Raw genomic sequence first — 17,685 nt, 5'->3', positions numbered from 1 at the left:
TGTGGTCTTAAATGAAATGTCAGCCATTTCAATTAACTAATTTGATGGCAAAAAACAAACAGCAACAGGTTTCAGTGATTAAACCATATTTTATTGTCTATAGAACATTTCACTACAGATAAATCTTATATCTGACACTAGTATACAACTTCTACACTAAGTAATAATTACTTATGTCACATGCAACAGCACACATTTTAAGGAAAATAAAATATTAGTCCGAAAAACATGCAAAAGAAGCAGATTGATTTGGCTTTCATCTACAGCCTTCGATAGTGACAGCCAATGGCTTATGATCAGTTGCATATGAGGAAATATTACCTGACAGAGAAGTGTAATAGGCTTAATTAAAGAAGTCAACTTTACTTGACTGTTGAGGAGTTTTGACCAGGCACTTGGCGGTAACAAGATACATAAAGCTTGTCAGTTGGAAAACTTTTGACTGTTAGTGAAGAGTCTGAAAAAAGATATCAGCTCCCAATGAGAGGTACTGAACTGTCATTCAAAACCTCCCATAACTGCGAGAGCTAAAAATCTGCCAAAATCTATAATACTCAGTATCACATTATCATGGAAAATCAGTAAACTAAACAAAAAGACAACAAAAATCATGTCCCGTATGTCAGTTTAAACTTCAGGGAGCAAGCACATCGAAGCAGCAGGTCAGTTAGTTAGTGAGGGCCCTTCTTGACTCTTGCCATATGAAGGCCAAGACTCGAGAACACACTGCAGCAAAAAGTCAGCATTGTTTTTTCCACCACAATACTTTCATTGCTTTTAACGGGAAACCCCTTCAGCTTCTTCCCATAAACCACTTCCTTCCCCCTCATTTTGAGACATAAAACTCCTACTTTCAGTACAACTGACATGATTTTGGGCCCAGTAACATAGTCACTTACTACAAAGAGATGCGGCGTAAAATTGCCCCAACTTTGTCTCTTTATAAAGGACGAGTGCACAAAGAGCAAATAAACATGAAGCTAGGTTGTGTTAAGTCAGTACTATAGAACTACAATGATAGCAATGATACGCCCACACAGAAAGCTATGCAGCTATGCAGTGATGCTGTAAAAAAGAGCGCAGCACCATTTAATAAATTGAAAGGAACAAAAACGCTTTCAGATGAACTACAGCCACAAACATTTTCTACATTAAAAAGTTAAAAATTGAATGACAGTTTATTGACCCAGTTTTTATACAGGGAAATGAGGCAGATTGCAGTGAGATAAAAAAAATAACAAAAAGACAGGAATTCCTTTCACTATCACTGGCTAAAGTAGGCTAAAGCGTTTTGTCTCCTGGCAAAAAAGTAACTTCATCAATAATTGTATCCCTCGCAGCTGCTTTTGCTGTCACCTACCACAGAAGGTACAACAGCTCAGATCAGGGTCATGAAAAGAAACCACATAAAAGGAGATGAAAAATCCTGTTTGGATGGAGGAGGAACCAACAAAAGAGACACACAAGCATGCACACAATCAGACACGACTACGGTATGGCAGTCATTACAGTGGTTATAGGCACAAGAAGATGTGGAGCTCCTCGTCTGAATATTGGTGACACCTCTCCTGATTACTTCTACTCTCCTTCTCTTAATGCACACGGGTGGTCTTTCCTGTAGCCTACGAAGTCAATGAGAGAAACATAAGATAATTATCACCTGCACCAGTCATTCAGTCTCATACATCATCTATCTGTCTTTCACACACATACTCCAGTGTACCTGGGAGATGTCGATTCCAGTGAGTTTCTCCACAGCCATAGGCAGCCTGGTCATGATATCGAGCACCTCTCCAGCAAGTTTGGCTGCTCCCACCTCTGAACCACCACTAGACACCATAGTGACCTTCTGGACTGCCGACAGTGGCTTGCTGATCTCCTCTGCCATCTGCAGGACAAGAAAGAACAGAGGAATTAATACAGTGAAGGGGAAATTTAGCAAAACAACATTTAAGGAAATTGGAATCAACTCAAAGCAAGGGATGTGATTGGATTTAGCAGGGTAAAAGAAAGCAAACTTATTATCATTTTTACTTTTTGTTACAGCAAAATAAAATGAGTATTAAGGATCCTCCATGACCATCATGCGGCCATGCTGATGACAACAGTGGAAAGGCTAACATTCATAAAATGACTTTGACTGATCTTAACGTGGATTAATCATCTAAAACTAATTTAGAATAAGATAAAACTAATACCAAGGGTCCTCTATCATGAGGCCTCGCTGTGATGCCATCAGCAAGCCTACTGAGTAAAGAAAAACCAGAGGCAGCAAATGTTTGTTAAAGCAAAGCAGTACAAAGCTAAATGGTCAGCCATGGTTTGCAAGGTTCAGTAATCACATAGTATTTCATCACACAACTCTAACATTTATCTTCATCTATTTATTCATCCATTAGAGGCAGACTGACCAGTGGCAGTTTCTCCAGCAGCATGTCCACCATGGCTCCCTCTTTGTACTGCTTGAAGGCCTCTGCTTTCTTAGCCATCTGCTCTGCCTCGGCACGACCCTTAGCCTCCAGGGCAAAAGCCTCCGCCTCGCCCTTCATCTAGATGGACACAGATACATGAATTAAGATAAGATTACTATAGAAGTGTATAGGATTCCACATCCTGACAGAAATATTGTTTGGTAAATGTAATATGGTTAACAGGCAGGGAGGGAAAAGTGGAAATCTGGCGGTAGTATCTCAGAAAAAAAGGAAACCACTCACTCTGATGGACTGGGCCTCAGCCTCAGCCTCCATGATAAGCTGCAGGCTGCCAGGAGTGAAGAGAGATTGCAAATTGTTTAACTGTCTCAAGTGATTTTATATTTAATGTTGTCCTTCTTAATGCTGTTCAGTATTCAGATGTATTGCTCACCGCTGTGCCTCAGCCAGCCTCTCCAGTCTGTATTTCTCTGCCTCTGCAGGCTTCTTAACTTTGGCCTCCAGCTCATTCTCCTTGCGGGTAATCTCCTGCTCCTGCAGCAGGATCTGCTGTGTCCGCTCCACCACCTGAACCTGCATCTTCTCCTCCTCAATGCGCTGCTTGGTCTTGGCCACCTGACGAGGGAAACAGAGGAAAAAGGAAATTCCAACACTACTCAGCCTTCAATCACTGAAAAGATATCAGATATTATCTACAATCTGGATTGGTCCTGTTGGTACAAACTCGACCAGCCAGCCTAACAAAATCTGTAGGCAAGGTGTGTACAAGCTGAGCAGACTAACCAGGTCAGAAAAAATTTCAACAAACATAAATTTCATGTAACAAAAACACAGCAAACTTAAAGCCCTAAAAGCACTTTACTGTACCTGAAGCTGATAGGCCATTTCTGACTCAGCCTTCTTGGTGTTGACCTCAACATCATAGGCTGCCTTTTTCAGCTCATAGTCTCTCTGTGATTTTGCCATCTCAATTTCATTCTTGTACTGAGCTGAAACCTTCTCCTGCATTGCGTTGGCCTCCTGTATGTAGAATGTAGCAGGACAGAAAAACGAGACATTTTGGTATTTCTTTTCAAATAATTGATTATTCTCGTTTTCAGATTTTCCATATGAGCAAATAGGCAGAATGACAGGGATGTAAAAAACCCAAAAGAGCTTATTTTACCCTCATGACAGCATCTCGTTTGTACTGAGCCTCTCCGATCCTGGCATCCTTCTGCACCTGGGCTGTTCTGGCTTTACCCAGGGAGTGAAGGTAGTCCTGCGAGAGAGAGGGAGGGACAAAAACAAGATATGCTATGGTTACCACTGAAGCACTTAGACCTAATTCATCACTAATGTACAGAGCAGTTGGGGGTCTGTTGAGTCAGAGACGGTGAGTCAATATCAATCACCTAAGTGCATTGCTGTAACAGAGGAAATCGAATGAGACTAAAAGCTTTCATATGAAAAAGATACAGGCTCACAGTGACACTGCAGATTCCTGCTGCTCCAGTAATTAATGTTTGGTGTGGTGTTTAGATCATCATATTTGTGTCACTAGTACTGGCAGAAAATGAAGTACCTGATCATCATGAACATCTTTGAGCGTGTAGCTGACGACGCCAATCCCCATGTTGACCAGGTCAGAGGAGGCCACCTTAAAAACCTGCTCGGAGAACTTCTTACGGTCCTGGTAGATCTCCTGTAAGCAAACAGATATATTCATCATAGTTATTACATACTGTATATGTGATAGTGATGAGTCATAAACATGAAGCCTCTGAACAATCTTTTTATGGGCAGAAATTGCCAAGCAAATACATTTGACAATGTCAGTACACCAACCTCCACAGTCAAATGGGCAATGATGGCTCTCTGGTGTCCTTCCAGTGTTTCTAGTGCAATATTGGAAATCTCAGCCTCAGACTTGCCCATAAACATTTGGCAGGCGGTAGCCAACATCTCCTTGTTCTGGCCCTGGATCTTCACCTGGAAAAAGACAGAAAAAGAAAGTGTGAAAAAGCAAGTAGCAGGTTGGACTCTGGTAGAACATAAAATAAACAGTTCTGCCATTAAACAAATCTGCCATTATCTGACTTTAAGTTTACAATTTAATAAGCTAAGACAGGATCACAAAAATAAAAGATGCCACAGTCAGATGTTGTTTTTTTCTTTTCTATTTTGCATTTGTCTAAAACATACAACTTCCTTAACAAATAACTCGATAAATTCTTTCCCTTATGGGGGCGTCCCATTGACCCTCTCCATCCAGCCTGGGACCTTTTTCAAGTGTCATCTTCATTTCCCTTATTTGCTTACAGTAAATGACCTTCAAACTGAACTGAATATGAATGCTGTAGGTTTGTATATAGTATTGATGAGACTTTTGCTCTGGCACAAGCATTTGCGCTAGTTTAATTTTCTTGTGTTCTGTGTTTTGTATTTTTAAAATAATCACACACTATTTACTTGTTCCCATCCCCTCATACTGTAAATCCTTCATTAATAAGTCCGTCATAGAGAGAGGCCTGTATGTGCAACCTGGATATAGTTCTGCAGGCAGGTGTTGCTTTTAAATAGCAGCTGACCCCTTCTGTGCCTTTTGGTGTCTATGCAAAATATTTTCAATCTATTATAATAACTTCATTTTTTGTGGAAACATGAAAACAGCTTTTTGACTCCATTTAATAAAAACCTTATGGTATTTAATTTCAATTCTCTAAGCAAACCTGTGCAATGCCAGTGACAGAGATAGGGACACCATGGCGGGTGTAGACTTTGTCACTCTTCACATTTAGAGTCAGGGTGTTGAGTGTGATTCTGAGAAGAAAGGGCATACAATAAAAGGAAGAGTGGAATGGATGAGATATAATAACAAAGAGCAAGAATGAAAAGGCATAGCAAAAGAGAGACAGAGGAAATGAAATCAATTATTAGCCACAAACACCACCCATCCATGCTGCTAATGACAAGCAGCCTGGTAATGGATACAGCATTCAGAAAAGGTATCAGTAATGTAACATGTCTCTTCTATCAACATTTATTCCCCTTGTTTGTTGACCAATATATACAATCAGGCAGCTATGTTGTACTTATAATAGAAAAAAGAAATAGAGACTGAAAAAGGGATCACCTCTGGATCTGCTGAATACATGGGAGGACAAACACTCTTCCTCCAGCAATCATTAGAGGAGGAGAACGCCCAAAGCCTGGAAGGAAAGAGAGGGGAGAACACATAACATAACCATTACACTCAGTAACATACAGCTAGTTACTCATAGAGTAACTGGCTCAAGGACATAGTTCAAATTGCAACCCCGTATTACAACAATATGAGTGTAATGTAATTTATTCATGCAGCTTGAGCCTACATACTACAGCAAGCTGGAAAATTCCTAGTTTACTCCAAACTGTCAATAAGTGTTGTTCAATACCATCTTATCACAAGACACGTGATGATGAAATCACTAGTTTACTGGTCCGCTGTACACAAGACTTGCCTCCTTTTATTAGTGACATCTTGAAAGTTTGTAACAATATTACAGCATCATGGAGGCTGGAGTGTTTCATTACCCAACAGGAAATATTCTGGTTTTCTACACATCCTGTGTTTTTGTGAGAAGTAATCTTGCATTCATGAGATGTAGGGCAAGAGAAATCAAGAAAATATCTTACCAGACACCACCATGGCTTCATTGGGTCCACATGTGTAAAACATCTTGTTTCCTGATTTGAGGCAAACAATGAATCCAGGACCTTGTCAAAGTATGAACATTACTACAGTTAGCTAAGAAAAATATTTGTTTTAAAAAATTGTAAAGAAATTGGTAAAATTGGAATACAAATATATTGGATATATGTGAAATATGTTTATTTCTGTTTTGTAGTGAACATGCACCACTGTCCAATGTATCCATAAACATTATCAAAGAGACCAATACACATTGTCTGCCCATTGTTTAACCCCGTACAACATCAACCAAATAATATATATTTTATGACACTATCAAACACTATTTTCTGTGGTTCGGTAAACCATAAAAAAGACACAACATTCATACATTTGTTCATATTTAAGCATCATGATCTCAAGACTTGTTTACTGGATCGATGGATTGTTTGGGTGTAAAAACAGTCAAGAGTATGATAGTAACTCACAGACTACAACTGACACATGTCTATGTCAATCATTCAAGCCAAACCTTTAATTAAGCTTCCATATTTTCAGTGAACCTGGACGCTCCACCCCTTCCTAACAACCCCCAATACAGGGCAGTCCGGTCGGTACAACTACAACTTGCTCCCCTTGCACAAAAAAACCTAACGAGCAATGTGTTTTCAAATATTAGTTAGAGCAGCAAAAACATCCCAGCCCTCCAAGAATAACGTCAGACTTACAGTATATTAAATGTAAAAACGGTCTGCAAAGAAAGCTAGCTCGCATGCTAACGTTAGCTAGCTAATGAAAGCAGCTGAATCGGGACTGTGTGGACAACGTCACTACGTCTGTGGAAAACAGTCCAGTGTTTATACTACAGCTATTAACTACAACTACACGATGTAACACATCGAACTGGTCGTTCCGTTTAACTTACCGATATCCGGTCAATACAAAAAGCGATCTTTTTTTTTTAGAATAAACCGATGTTAGTTTTCTGCTGCCACAGTTAGACAGTAACGCGTTTTTTCCCGTCAACTGGAATAAGAAAAAACGTCTGTTTGGACAGGGAAGTGTGCACTGACCACGCCCATCATCACTACAACAATGACGTCTGCCTGTCGCCATCTAGTGGTCGATAGTGACGCCTGCATCGCCGCTGTTTGCGCAATGTAATCACGTCTGTTTACATTATCACTTATGGTATTATCTATCTATCCATCTATCTATCTATCTATCTATCTATCTATCTATCTATCTATCTATCTATCTATCTATCTATCTATCTATCTATCTATCTATCTATCTGCCTTTTATTAGGTACACCTGTACAGTCTAATGCAATCCAAAACTGTTCTGCCATAAAGTCTACTTTTATGTTCTGTTTTTTAGAGGGTGTTAATTCAATTATATGTTTCAGCATTGAGGTTATAGTTAGTGATGGTGTTGTACTAAACTGCATTATATCCAGAAGTTTTGCTAATATTCTGTCCCCCCATGTATGGAAGGACAAAAAACACCTCTCATGTAGTCCTGTAAAACACCACCTTTAACTATGACCTCAGTAATAACCATATCATTGAATTTTCACATTTCCAACAATATCAACAAAAACAGAACATTATAAACTTCGCAAAGGTAGAATTTATGACAGTGTTGTTGTATTGGATTGCATTAGATTGTACAGATGTACATAATAAAGTTGCATCTAAGTGTATTTATTGTTTAAATTAATACCAACACAGATAGATAGATAGATAGATAGATAGATAGATAGATAGATAGATAGATAGATAGATAGATAGATAGATAGATAGATAGATAGACTAGTTAATTTAATAGGTGATTATGCAAACAGGCATGATTGAGATAGTTTGAAAATATTCATTTCCATTGCCCTTGGTCTCTTTGCATTGCCAAAGGTATCAGTTGCTATCTATCTCAGAAAAGTCTGCAGCCCTGCCTGAATCTACAGTCTTACATAATAATTTCTACTACTTATTTGAGCATTGAATGTATGATTTAAACTGAGGATACAGCAGACAGAGAACAACACACCACAAAAAACACATGATTGCAGGTCAGGAATATTGATTATTAGGTTTATGTTATGGTTTTGAAAGTAGTTGCTCATACATTACATTATCTGTCTGAGACCTTCACCATCAATGGTAAACTAGAAAAAATATAAACATTTTGTACATATAGCCTCTGTTGTATGTGACTGATGCACAAACATGATAGCATATAACATTTTAATAGTCAACTAATCACTAATGTATCTCAACAATACTCCTCTACACAATTGATGACTGTACGAGAATAATGTCTAAAGTAGGTGCACACCAATGTGTGTTATGTTTTTACAATAATAATGTGCACAATTGTGATGGAGTCTTGCATTACAATCAGACTCAGTGGTACGACCATACTGATAGAGGTGCACTACGTCATTTAAAAATGTCCTCACTGTGAAAAATGCAAAGGTAGTAAAAAGCAACAAAGATTTAAACGTGCTTTATTTTCATGTCGGGCTTTTCCTAATCCACTAGTAAAATAAATTCAGTTGAGTAAATATATTTAGTTGAAGTAATTTGAACAAAATATCAGGATTTTTTTTAAACATGACTAGACTATTTCATATAAATGAAAATGCAGCAGCAGAGTTTAGTTCATACTCTGTAATCCACTGTTAAAACTCTAATCTGATTATTTTATAGACATGGATGGCTTTGGATTTGCTCCTGTTTTTCCTCACTGTCTGATGGAAGCTGGGAACAGGGGCCTGGCTCACCCATCCACTCTGACCAGATGTCAGCCATCAAGCCCAGACTCTTTGCCACAGGTGTGGGGGTTCCTGGAGCAAAGACTTTTCCTACTCCTTTTTGTCCAGGTCAAGGATGAGTGAAATTATTTCCCAAGGCCTTTTCCATCACTGTAGGAGGCCTTGTTAGCAGTTATCTGACTGGTATCATTTTGTTACATCTTTGGTTTACTTTCAACACACAGTGAGCTTAAGTTTGCTGATCAGAGAGATGTAGCTAATTGGTATCAGTAATAATCCAAATCTTACAGTGTGGCATTGTTTCTGGAAGGCATGGAGCAATAAAGGCTAACTTGTATGCATCTTAATAAATACATATATGCAACAAACTTTATTATAAGGCTGTGTCAGCTAACTTTTTCTGGGATTTCACACAAAAACAGGCAAATCACAAAACCCCAAAATGGAAAGCTACAGAACAGCTACTAAATGGACCTTGTGGTCTCAATTGCTGTTACCAAGGCTAAAAATTTACTTCAGCTTTTAAACCAACATGAACGGGAAGTCCTTGAAGCGCTCAGAACAAAATAAAATGAAATATGAACATCTATATTTCCATGACAACTGGTCAAACTCCATCTGCAGATGAAGATCTGATTTGATTTCACTTTATTGTCAGATTTCTCTGAAATAAGACGGTGTAGTCCCTCATTCGTCCAGGAGTGTTCCATCGTAGAAAAGGTTTCCGTCGTAGTCATCTGGACACTGTTTTCAGAATCAAGACGTTTCGGCTCCCATCCGGAAGTCATTCTCAACTGTGAAAATAGTCTGAGAACTCTGACACCTTTGTAAAGATCAAGAAACAAGACTTGGAAGCGTTCTCAGAGCATATCAATACTGTGGACTCCAACATCAAGTTCACACGAGAGGATGCCAAAGAGAACCGCCTGGCCTTTCTTGATTGTTCTACACTCAGAGGAAAGGACGGAAAGCTCCAGATAGAAGTGTACAGGAAACCAACACAAACGGATCAATACTTGCTCTTTGACTCACACCATCTTCTAAAGCACAAACTGGGTGTAATCCAGACATTACAACATAGAGCCCAAGAAGTGCCCACCGGCTCAGAGGGTAAGAAGAAAGAGGAAAGGCATGTCCAGAATGCACTCTCAGCCTGTGGTTATCCTACTTGGGCTCTCAACAAAGTTAAAAGAGCCAAAAAACAGGACAAAAGGGAAACAGAACCAAGAAGGAACGGTATCTCCATTCCTTATGTATCTGGACTTTCTGAAAAACTACAAAGGATCTTTAGACAGCACGATGTTCCTTATTCTTTAAACCAGGCAACACTTTAAGACAGAAACTCGTTCATCCTAAGGACAAGATGCCCACACAAAAACAGAGCAATGTCGTTTATTCAGTTCAAAGCAGTGAGGAAAACTGCAAAGAACGGTACATAGGTGAGACTAAACAGCGACTTCACAAAAGACTTTATCAGCACAGACGACACGCTAACTCGGGATTGCAGAGCGCCGTGCATTTGCATCTAAAAGCTACAAACCACACATTTGAAGACAGTGAGGTAGAGATTCTAAGTAGAGAGAAGAGTTGGTTTGAAAGAGGAGTCAAAGAAGCCATTTTTGTGAAAAAAGAAAACCCCTCGTTAAACAGAAATGGTGGTCTGAGATTCAACTTGCCAACGATCTACCACAGTGTATTATCACCATGGTCAAGCCAATCATATGCTAATCAGGTGAACAGTGATGAGGGAGGTGCAGCCAGAAAACAATAGGCCTAATTACTGATTACTGGGCCATCGTGGAAACAAAAGAAGGTCAGTTTCAGGTGAAACTAGGCAGGGTAAACAGCAGACACTCAGGAAGACTCTTCCCTGAGGGCAGGGCTTAAGCAACACAGATTAGCTTAAATTTCTGAGTTCTCAGACCATTTCCACAATTGAGAATCACTTCGGATGGGAACCGAAACGTCTTGATTCTGAAAACAGTGTCCAGATGACTACGACGGAAACCTTTTCTACGATTTCTCTGAAATGTGTATTGCATCACAAGGCGTACACAGTTTCACATAACAAAACACAATAAACCATAAATACATCTCGACATTGGTCGGTGGTGCTGGTGCCCTTTTTATTTTTTTCACCCCTGCCCCTCAGACTGCCTGAGTCTGCCACCGATCACATCAGACGTTATGATTAAGCTGCAGTGCAAACTGTTTAATCACCTTCTTTCACTTTCAGTGCTTAGCCTACACAGGTCTTAAAAGAAACAAAAGGACATCAGTTGGATGCAATGCACCAGAGCCCATTGTAACATGACTCCTGGCCTACTGAGACAGACTGAAGAACAAAATAGTTTTTTAAGTAATCGACAAGATCATGTAATATGATTACAAAAAAGCTCCAGAACAGCTACTAAAAGTTTTTAAACATATATAATCCCAAATGTTTCCAAATATTGCCAAAGGACCCTGAGGAGAGGGGCTTGAGCTGACTGACCCCATCTTGTTCCAGGCTTGAAACTGAAATTTCTGCCATCTGTCTACTCTGCAGGGAGTGTCACAGTAAGGAGAGTGATTTAAAAACTGCTGATTGGTTCTTCGCTTCTGATATCTGAAACCAAAAAAAAATCCCGTAATACATCTTACTGGGTGTTGGTACTGGACACCAGCTGGTAGAATTCTGGTCAATCTCTTTTATCTAGTTTCCACTCCCTGATCTGCAGCAGCGCCCCTCCTCATCCCGGCTCTGGGTCGGTCTTTTCAGCCAATCCCCGTGCGCAGCAGCTGTGTCGGGGTCTAGCCACGCCCGCTCCTCGGCCCCAGCCTCGTTCTGGAAACCCTCCAACGTTATAAATGCATTGTCCGACTCTCTCACACAAGTCTGCGGTCGGCTCGTCGGTCCTGTAGAGTAACGCTTCTTCTCGTCGTTTTAAAACTTTAGCATCCACAATGAGGGAAATCGTGCACATCCAAGCCGGCCAGTGCGGTAACCAGATCGGCGCTAAGGTAAGAAAATACAATTATTGAGAAATTGAATCCTTTACAAAATTACGTTTAAATATACGTTTTCCTGTTGAAAAAACTCAGGCTCATTATGCATGACATACTCTTAGGCTTCATTTCTTAACTCTTTATTTAGCTGATTGTTTGATTATGTAGCCTATGAAGACAAAGGACTCCTTTTGTCTCATTGTGCATAAAGAAAAAAATATTCCTTTCATACATATCATACCTTTGTGTATTTAAACACATAATAAATCAGAAAATATCACTCATAAATAGTAAAAGCCAACTGTTGACGTTTATTTTGGTGCTTTTCTGTCTGAATCTTGTGCACTGCGGTAACTGGTGGGTGTGGAGCAGCGGACCGTGCTTGCTCTCATTGAAATAACGGTATAACGGGGTTCTTGTGTCTCGACGGGTTTTTTTTTTCTTCACACAAGACCGGGCGTGTCTGCGTCTCAACAGTGAGGATTCAGCGGACCTCAAGATATTGTCTGGGGAAAAGAAAGAATGGGGGAAAAAAATCAGTCTATTCTTCACTTGTCAGAGCCCTTCAGTCAATGTATTCCGCACTCCTCTGGTTTCTTTGTCTTGCACAGGCAGAAATGGCTGGCATTTCAGACAATGAGTGGGAGCTGGGGATGGGAGGCCTAGTCATCCCCCCCCACTCCCAAATGACAGATGTATCAATAGCCCATATTGATTAGATTTTATTTCTGCCTGTAGATGCAGACTGCTGTTTCAGCTGTTGAGAGAGCAGAGGAGCTGTGGAAAGGGTGTGGCATGGATAACTGGTGTTCCTTTTAAAAAGAGCATGTGCATTTTTCTGAGAGACATCATCAGTGCTTTTAACAATGAAATACACTCATATATTTGCTTTTGTCAATTTATATAGAACTTTAATACATTTGGCACTATAGTCTACTTAATGGGGCCCTGCAGTCTGCCTCCCATGCATCAATACACCCACCCAGTCTTACAGTAATAATTGCAGTCTGCTACAGTCTTCTTGGTCCTTTATTACCCCTGTCTTATTACCTCCTTTTACAACTGATCATTAGCTACAGCCAGCATAATGTTTAAGTGGAACCTCTCAAACACACACACAGGAATCTTGCCCTGGTATTCGAATACAGTTTGGAGACCACATTAACAATGGCCCATATATTATAGGAGACATCATTATCGTAGTGATGCTCTGCAGACACAGGTTTTAATGTCCAGTGAAGCAGGGCCTGTCTTTGTAATCAATGTCTTTCCTCTCCTAACCAAATTAGGGGTAGGGTGGGGGAGGAATGGAGGAAACAGCTGATGCACAGTGGGTGAAGTCACTGGGCTCTCAATTGACTTCATATGCAATTGCTGCTAATGGCCTGGAAAAATAGCTATAGGAAATATACACAACATATAACCAGTATATAGTATATATACTGGTTATATATATATATATAATATATATATATATGTGGCCTCATTATAGTAGACACTGATCTATATAAGAATATTCAATTTTATATTCAATTTTTACAGCAGTTGCACCACAGAATGCCAACTGCTATAAATCATGTATACGTATAGGCTTGTGCAATTGGAGTTGATGCAGTAAATTTATATCCATCTCCCTTTTTAAAGCATGGAGTTTCATTTGTGTCCTTGTGTTGCCCAATATGGTGTTAAAATAACGACTGGTGGCCTGGCAGTGAGGATCTCCATTTGTTTCCATTCCCCCAGGACTCATTGACTCAGATGTCCAGTGGATATGATTGACAGATATGCTGAAGGGCTACATTGTGGTGAATTGGGGTCAGGGTGTGGCATTGCCTTCCTACTTATTGTCCTCATTCTTTCACTATGATTATTTTCAGTCTTTACTGATAGCCATCTATCGTGTCACCATCAAATATCTGTGAATTTCTAAGTCTTTCGATCGTTGTTTTTTGACACTTTGTTCTTCTCTTTATGCTACTGTGATCTCATATTAAGGTCACTTGGTCATTTTTGTTTTACATGGTCTTTACATGTCATGATACTTAGACTACAGCTAACTCCCAATCCTTTAAGTACTGAGCTGCAATACAGCCTGCTTATCCAGATTACTCTAATTCCTCCTATTGCTACTGTTAGCAGAAAATCACAGGCTGTATGACAAAAAACAAGCCTGAGTTGGAAGATATCACAAAAATGTGTGCCTGCAAATGACTGCCTGCGTATGCAACAGTCATGCCCGCTTGAGATTTAATGCTTACACGCTTTTGAGTGTGGTCTTTAAAGAGTGAACAAGACATGAATACAGATCTGAAGACAATCAGCGTCTTCAGTGTAGTGTGACAGCCTGCAAATGGAGTTTATTCTCAGTTTTGCCCGTGGGGTGATCTGTAGCCCCTTTGTGCTCCCTCCTTTGCATTATACATCTAAAACAACTGCATTCTGCTAAATCTGCATCAGTCGATGACTATGGAAATATTAACAGCTGCATTGTATTAAATGGATTAAGATATGGCTTGGAGAAAGGGGAAAAATCATGTCATTTTCATCAGAATACAAAAATTCAAACCCACTGCTGTTTTCCTCGTTTAAAGTCCCCAGTCCCATAAACCGCATTGCTGATGGACAGATGTGTGCTTTCTTTGCAAGTAACTGTCATGTGATACCTTCCATTTTGTGTCTGCAGTTCTGGGAAGTGATCAGCGATGAGCACGGCATCGATCCCACAGGGACTTACCACGGAGACAGTGACCTGCAGCTGGACAGGATCAGTGTCTACTATAATGAGGCCACAGGTTAGCTGTCTTCCTGCCAACTGATTTTTACATAAATAAAGGGAATATTATGTGAACATATATTTCATTCTGAAGTATAACTTAAGACATGTTATTACTTTGTCATGTCACCCGTCATGCATGGATTTTCTCACATTATATATCCTGTGTAACATCCAACATCCAAGGTTTCCTGCATTATTGAGTTGGTATGTTTTCTCTCCTCTTCTCTCTCTGCCTTCTCTCCTTCTCTTTCTCGTGGAGGAGGTAAATATGTTCCTCGAGCCATTCTGGTGGACTTGGAGCCTGGCACCATGGACTCTGTGAGGTCTGGACCCTTTGGGCAGATCTTCAGACCTGACAATTTTGTGTTTGGTGGGTGGAATAAAGCCATATTCTCATGTTACTGAATGACTGAAGCATTTTATGAACAGGGGGAAAGAGAGGTTTACCTGTATGTCATTTCTTTCCCTCCAGGTCAGAGTGGTGCTGGAAACAACTGGGCCAAGGGTCACTACACAGAGGGAGCTGAGTTGGTGGACTCAGTCCTGGATGTGGTCCGCAAAGAGTCAGAGAGCTGTGACTGCCTGCAGGGCTTCCAGCTCACCCACTCTCTTGGTGGTGGAACTGGATCCGGTATGGGAACCCTTCTCATCAGCAAGATCCGCGAGGAGTACCCCGACCGTATCATGAACACCTTCAGTGTGGTGCCCTCCCCCAAGGTAACATACCCTTGTGATAGAGCATGAGAATTTTAATTTCAAGAGTTTTAATTTTAGTTGCTCTTGCCTTAGGTTTTCTCCCCTAAGATCATGAGACTGAAGAAAGATTTTATGTGTTTTCTGTCCTCAGGTGTCAGACACAGTGGTTGAGCCTTACAATGCCACCTTGTCAGTCCACCAGCTTGTAGAGAACACAGATGAAACCTACTGCATTGACAACGAAGCCCTGTACGACATCTGCTTCCGTACTCTGAAACTGACCACACCCACCTACGGAGACCTTAACCACCTTGTGTCTGCCACCATGAGTGGGGTCACCACCTGCCTGCGCTTCCCTGGTCAGCTCAATGCTGATCTCCGCAAACTGGCTGTCAACATGGTGCCTTTCCCCCGTTTGCACTTCTTCATGCCTGGCTTCGCTCCCCTGACCAGCAGAGGCAGCCAGCAGTACCGAGCCCTCACAGTTCCCGAGCTCACCCAGCAGGTGTTCGATGCCAAGAATATGATGGCTGCATGTGACCCACGTCACGGCCGCTATCTGACCGTCGCCGCCGTGTTCCGTGGGCGCATGTCCATGAAGGAAGTTGACGAGCAGATGCTCAACGTCCAGAACAAAAATAGCAGTTACTTTGTAGAATGGATCCCCAACAATGTGAAGACCGCTGTCTGTGACATTCCACCCCGTGGCCTCAAGATGGCTGTCACTTTCATCGGCAACAGCACAGCCATCCAGGAGCTGTTCAAGCGCATCTCTGAGCAGTTCACAGCCATGTTCCGTCGTAAGGCCTTCTTGCATTGGTACACAGGTGAAGGTATGGATGAGATGGAGTTCACCGAAGCAGAGAGCAACATGAATGATCTGGTGTCTGAGTACCAGCAGTACCAGGATGCCACTGCTGAAGAAGAGGGTGAATTTGAGGAGGAGGCTGAAGATGACGCTTGAAGATAAAGATGTGAAGGTCAAGACATCAATGCCAAAATGAAAACTACTAAAAGGAACAACCACAAAAGTAACCAAGGAACAAACATAGTGTTATTGCTAGAATCAAACTTTAGCATACAGTACATTAGATATCTCTTGTGATTCTGCAAATAAAGTTGTCAAATGAAAATGTGTTTGCCTTTCATTAATGCTTCCTCTATTTGTCTGATAAAACTACAACTCAGCCATTCAATTTCAATCACATTTTGAAAATGTAAATGTAAAGGACTGGATATCAAGGGGGATTTCCAGAGATGGATGAATGTTAACTCTGTTGAGGTCAGCAGTTTCTGTAGAAGGGGCTACTGATGCATTCATATGTGTCAAAAATGTGTCATTCAATTTTGTTCTGCATGGGTAAGTGGGTTTAATGTAAGTTCCATGAGCATTAAGCTATAAAACAGTTAAGTAAACTGCAGGTCTCTCAGTGCAGACATGCAGTAGGTCAGATATGTTTACCAGATATTATTGGAGTATTGAATGAGGTGTAATATCTAGAGGCGTGTGTGTTCCGCAAGCAATATGATGGTTAAGGGCGCACAACCAATTTGCAACATGATAGAGTCAGACCAAGTGTTTTTTGCGCCAAGCCACATTCCCACAACTATGTTCATTGCACCCTGGTAGTGTTTAGATGATCTTAAATACAACTCAAGAAAGAAGGTAAGTGTTGATTGAGTAAAATACAATTCCACATATTTAGACCAACCAACAATATTGCATCTACTTTATTTGGAATGCTTAAATATTTTTGGGACTCAACAAGTAAAAACAATTGTATGAGATTAAGGTAGCTTGTAAGTTTTTGCATTAAAATTTTTGTGGAGAGCGCTAGCTCACAAAGAAATTTAGGAGGTGGAGATGCAGGTGCACCAAACAATATAGCAAGTAGTTGTGTAACTTTATTATAAGGCCATAAAAACATAAGACTTCAAACTATTGCTGGTGCCCAAGACATGGCTGGCTTAACCTGGAACTAGGCCCCAGGGCAAAAATGAGGGCCCATACCTCCCACACAGGCCCTGTTTGCTGTGTGGTAATGTATGCAAAATATAAAAACTGAAATAATTATGGTCTTGAACTACCTTTTGACACAGGGACCCTCTTCAAGACAGCCCCTCAAGGCTTAGAGCAGCATCCACCTCAAGGCCCTCATGTCAGGTTATGTTGTGGTTTAGCGCTGCATATATTCACATACAAATTTTCACATAAATTAGAAAAAAACATTTGTTTGGGCCCCTGGGGTTCTGGAGAGCCAGGGCAGTTGTCCTAGCTGCTTTGCGCCAAGCTTATGAAAACAGAAAATAGAAAATGAAGCAGTATCTGAACAGTATTGAAGAATGAATAATTTCTCTGGACCACTTC

At 40.6% G+C, this 17,685-nt stretch overlaps 2 protein-coding genes and 1 long non-coding RNA gene across 6 annotated transcripts; 2 read left to right on the top strand and 1 right to left on the bottom strand.

Annotated features, from left to right (window-relative positions):
* Nucleotides 1-69: 69 nt before the first annotated feature.
* flot1b (flotillin 1b) lies at nt 70-7,141 on the bottom strand. Of its 3 annotated transcripts, none has more exons than XM_044209022.1 (13): nt 7,010-7,141; nt 6,090-6,170; nt 5,548-5,623; nt 5,144-5,234; nt 4,260-4,403; nt 3,997-4,116; nt 3,598-3,693; nt 3,300-3,452; nt 2,866-3,047; nt 2,715-2,760; nt 2,412-2,549; nt 1,724-1,888; nt 70-1,622 (listed from the first exon to the last, which is right to left on the bottom strand). In XM_044209022.1, exons 2-13 carry the CDS (start codon nt 6,130-6,132, stop codon nt 1,593-1,595), a joined length of 1,284 nt encoding a protein of 427 aa, XP_044064957.1. In that variant the 5' UTR covers nt 6,133-6,170; nt 7,010-7,141; the 3' UTR covers nt 70-1,592. The 3 variants fall into 3 exon arrangements, with proteins under 3 accessions (XP_044064957.1, XP_044064958.1, XP_044064956.1); XM_044209023.1 differs by having other exon boundaries at nt 6,090-6,140; nt 7,010-7,130; XM_044209021.1 differs by lacking the exon at nt 7,010-7,141 and adding an exon at nt 6,813-6,868.
* On the top strand, nt 7,106-9,221 carry LOC122882114. Its single transcript, XR_006379283.1, has 2 exons — nt 7,106-7,244; nt 8,793-9,221. It is a non-coding gene; the product is annotated as an uncharacterized LOC122882114 (long non-coding RNA).
* A 2,480-nt stretch (nt 9,222-11,701) lies between these two features.
* Nucleotides 11,702-16,450, top strand: tubb5 (tubulin, beta 5). Of its 2 annotated transcripts, none has more exons than XM_044209030.1 (5): nt 11,702-11,860; nt 14,529-14,637; nt 14,884-14,991; nt 15,094-15,338; nt 15,469-16,450. In XM_044209030.1, the coding sequence occupies exons 1-5, from the start codon at nt 11,804-11,806 to the stop codon at nt 16,279-16,281; spliced, it is 1,332 nt and encodes a 443-aa protein (XP_044064965.1). In that variant the 5' UTR covers nt 11,702-11,803; the 3' UTR covers nt 16,282-16,450. The 2 variants fall into 2 exon arrangements, with proteins under 2 accessions (XP_044064965.1, XP_044064964.1); XM_044209029.1 differs by having other exon boundaries at nt 14,881-14,991.
* The last annotated feature ends 1,235 nt before the right edge of the window (nt 16,451-17,685 follow it).

The sequence above is a fragment of the Siniperca chuatsi genome, linkage group LG9, assembly GCF_020085105.1.
Source record: "Siniperca chuatsi isolate FFG_IHB_CAS linkage group LG9, ASM2008510v1, whole genome shotgun sequence".
NCBI lineage: Eukaryota > Metazoa > Chordata > Actinopteri > Centrarchiformes > Sinipercidae > Siniperca > Siniperca chuatsi.
This window is presented reverse-complemented; position numbering and strand designations above follow the sequence as displayed.